Consider the following 4,013-nt stretch of genomic DNA (forward strand, 5'->3'; position numbering starts at 1 on the left):
GCAGTAAGATGAACAGGTGTTTCATGTCATAGCTGTTACTATATCATGGCTTTTTAGTACGGCTGGAACATTGTGTTTGACGAATCAGAAGCCAAGACGGGAACTATTTGTTTTATAATTTAATATCTAAAACTATAACTGCAACAACAGTGGAGATCAGGGCTAGTTGTCTCACTTTTTATTCCATGCATAGGAATAAAAATGTAAGGAAAATTTAAACAGTAAAAAAGGGAAACATAAAACAATTACAGCTGCAAAAATAATCTAAACAGGATGCATACAAAATAGCAAATCATTGTTTTGCCTAACAGTAATTTCAATGAATGAATTGTATAAAATTACAAAATACAGCCTATATCTCATGTGACAACTTGCCCCGACATGACATATATGAAAGACTATATCAGAAATATAATGTTTCGATCTTAGTTTTGGAGGTTGCAATAATTTAAAAAAAAATGCATTTGGGACTTTTGACTAAAACCTTATAGTTAGTGAGAACCACACAAACCCTTGTGACAACTTGCCCCGTTCTCAGCTATACGTGCTGTGTGAACTTCGAATGGACGCACGGAGCTGTCGTCCAGCCGGAGACTGTGATTGGTCAGCACCTGCTCACCTCCTTCATCCAAACTGACATGAGTTGGAGGAAATATAGGCAGCATCCATCCCCCCGATCCTCACTACGCGTCTGCGCTACTCCCTCCGCCGCGTGTGCTCCATTCTCTATGGTGGTAATACTACAGTGATCCGAAAATATTCGCCGTTTGAGACAGCGTTATCATCATCGTCACGAGACATGCGTGTGCAACTGACTATAGGAGTGTTTATATTGTTTTTGGCGGTGCGGCAAACACACGCGACTGATTCCAGCAGCGCTCATGACACCTCACAAGAGAAATCACTGAACATCCAGAAGAGAAGGCTCTCTCTGCAGAACACAGGTAACGTTAGGTAGTAACGTTAATGGGGTTTTTGCGCAGTGCATGCAAAGAAAATCAACGACAGACCGTAAACGCGTGGAGCTGATTCAACTGTTTGTATTAAAGCTGCATCAAACTTTTAACTTGTATGTTCTATCAAACAACTTATCTCCAGATTATTGTGTCATATGTGTTAAAATGCGTTTCTATCCTATGTAGCCTACTTAATCAAATGTCAGGGGGTTTTCGTTGCAATAAATATAATAAAAGCATTTTCACACCGTTGCAAAAACGTTATCATGTCACGTCCCGACGTTTTGGGAACCTAATTACCACGTCCAAATTGGTACATGTACGTCATTAAAATATTTTTGCCACGTAGCCTATATCTTTAAAGCAAAAAATAAACGTAGACATAGTAAATGGTGAGACTTTAGTGTTTACATGTATATATTTTAAATAATATTAGCTGTTCTGACTTAAAGGCTACATGAATAACCGTCACATATTACTATCGCTGTACTCCTATTTTTCTTAATTATTCCCTTAACTGTAGTTAATCTACACACATAAATGTTATAATGGCTTGTAAATGTAGCTACCTACCTTAGAAAATGTCCTCCTATCCACGTGTGCGCACTGCTCTGTAAGTTAAGGCTTTTCGCGCCAGAAATTTTGTCAAATAAGCTCATTCAAACGGTCTGTTCTGTTGACAATGTTGAAATATTACATTTCGAACGTTATTTGTCAACTTTTAAAACTTTAATATAGCCTCCCTAATTGCTACTGAGTTCTGTTTTTAGTTTAAAACGTAGACAAATAAGGTTCCAAATGTTTTAATGTGGCCTACCACATTTTTTAATGTTCTACTAAGTGATCTAACTGCAATTGTCAAAAGCCTAAGAATATTTACTGTCATAAAGCTGCAGATTACACATAGAGAATATACATTTAGAACACTGCATTTCAAACCTTACCACAAAGTCCACAAAGAGATGCAGTGTCACAAAGCTCTATATGTCAAACATAACGGACACGGAACATTTAGATTATTTTGAAAGTTCTCGCTCGCAATCTTTCAAACAATATCCATGTTACCCACTGTGACTTAGTTGTTAAATTATTATTTTTTTTTTTAAATATAAATAAAAAAATAAGAATTTTAAACCACTTAAAACCACTTAAAATTGATTACAGAAAAATACTCAAAAAAAAATCTACAGTAAAAACCTCTTAATTAGTTACCATATACGTTGGAAAAACTGTAAACGGATAAACATCACATAATATGTCATTCATTTTACAGTAAAATACTGTCAAATGTTTTTGCAAGCAAAAACTACACATTTTCTGAAACATCACATATGGTTTTTGTAAATAATTTTGTTTATTTTTATTTTTGTAATCAGTAATGTACATTAGGGTGTTTTGTGTTACATTTTCTGTTACTTAAGGATTGTTTATGGCATTATTTTAGTGTTGTATGTGTTAGCCTGATGGTGTTTTGTCTTTGTGTGCATTATGGACAGGCCACTTACAATTTTCTCATCATGTGGCTTTCTGATGTGCCACTTATATTATTATAGTGTTTATCAGTAAGGCAAAAAAGCAGATTTTGATAGTTAAATTCTGTATATTGACATTTTAAGTTGTAAAATATACAGGCATCCCTAAAGCCCACTAGTTTTTTTTACTGTAAATTTAACAGGATATATTTAACAGTGTTAATATAGCAAGAGCAATGTGTGTTTACTGAAAAGGCTGTAATGTGATGACTCAAAGTTCTCTCTCCCTTGATCATTCTCCAGCGGAGATTCAGCAGTGTCTGGTGAACGCAGGTGATGTAGGCTGTGGGATGTTCGAGTGCTTCAACAACAACTCCTGCGAAATCCGTGGACTACACGACATCTGCATGACGTTCCTCCACAACGCTGGCAAATTTGACTCCCAGGTATGATCCTGCCCGCTTCACTTATGTACTTAAATCACAATGTGCATAACATGTACACTATAATGCTATTTAATACTTAGTCTGATGTTGGATTGGCATCGTGCATGCTTTCAATGAGATCTACAGCACCTCATCTTTGAGAGCTGGCAGTTTGAGAGCTATGTCCTTATCATTAGACATACTTGAGCTGAAATTAGCTTAGACGGCATTTTGTCATTAACTGCATGTGTTAACGACTCTGGCTTGATGAACGACTTATGCATCACCGCAGGGGAAATCGTTCATCAAAGATGCGCTGAAATGCATGGCCCATGGACTTCGCCACAAGTTCAGCTGCGTCAGCCGCAAGTGTCTGGCCGTGAAAGAGATGGTGTTCCAGCTGCAGCGCGAGTGTTACGTCAAACACAACCTCTGCTCTGCCGTGAGGGAGAACGTCAATGTCATGGTGGAGATGATCCACTTCAAGGACCTGTTTCCTAAAGGGTGAGTGCTTCAATATAGGGACAGCAATATATAGCGATAATTTGATTTTGCTGAGTGTATTTTTGTGCTGATACCTTGACTGGTTTAAAGGGATAGTTCACCCAAAAATTGTGTCATTAATTTCTCACCCTCATGTCGTTCCAAACCTGTAAGACCTTCATTCATCTTCGGAACACAAATTAAGATATTTTTGATGAAATCTGAGAGCTCTCTGCAAATGAACTGGGACAGAGATTGCAAATTCTAGTGATGGTCCTCACTGCAGAACACAAAGATCCAGGGGGCGTGGTTGAATTCAGATCCAACTCCTCCCACCTTACATATACCTAAACCTACCTGTCTCCACCCCCTGATCCCTAAACCCACCCATCTCCACCCCTAGATGTGGATCCAACCACGCCCCCTGGATCTTGTGTTCTGCAGTGAGGGGCTACTGAAATTCTACCCAACATAAAAAGCCTTGGCATCCAATGAAAAAGCTCTATGACCAGAGGAATATTAAAACATGGATAAATCATCTCATCAACTTACAGTGTAAGGCAGGGTTCCTCAATTAGTTTTTGCCGAGGGCCGAATTCTGCCAACAATAGCAAGTAGGGCTGGGCAAAAAATATCGATATCTCGATATTAATCGATTCTCATTTTTACGGAACAAT

General features: G+C 38.0%; 1 protein-coding gene across 1 annotated transcript in view; it reads left to right on the forward strand.

Moving 5' to 3' along the window:
• The first annotated feature begins 672 nt into the window (after positions 1–672).
• stc2b (stanniocalcin 2b) overlaps positions 673–4,013 on the forward strand; it is an 11,804-nt gene continuing 8,463 nt past the window's right edge. Inside the window, exons 1-3 of the mRNA XM_016518621.1 lie at positions 673–944; positions 2,732–2,874; positions 3,146–3,357. Of these exons, the coding sequence (XP_016374107.1) occupies positions 800–944; positions 2,732–2,874; positions 3,146–3,357 (500 nt within the window). The 5' untranslated portion in view covers positions 673–799. The remainder of the gene's footprint in view (positions 945–2,731; positions 2,875–3,145; positions 3,358–4,013) is intronic.

Source organism: Sinocyclocheilus rhinocerous, unplaced genomic scaffold, assembly GCF_001515625.1.
Source record: "Sinocyclocheilus rhinocerous isolate Xijiao unplaced genomic scaffold, SAMN03320098_v1.1 scaffold387, whole genome shotgun sequence".
NCBI classification, from domain to species: Eukaryota; Metazoa; Chordata; class Actinopteri; order Cypriniformes; family Cyprinidae; genus Sinocyclocheilus; species Sinocyclocheilus rhinocerous.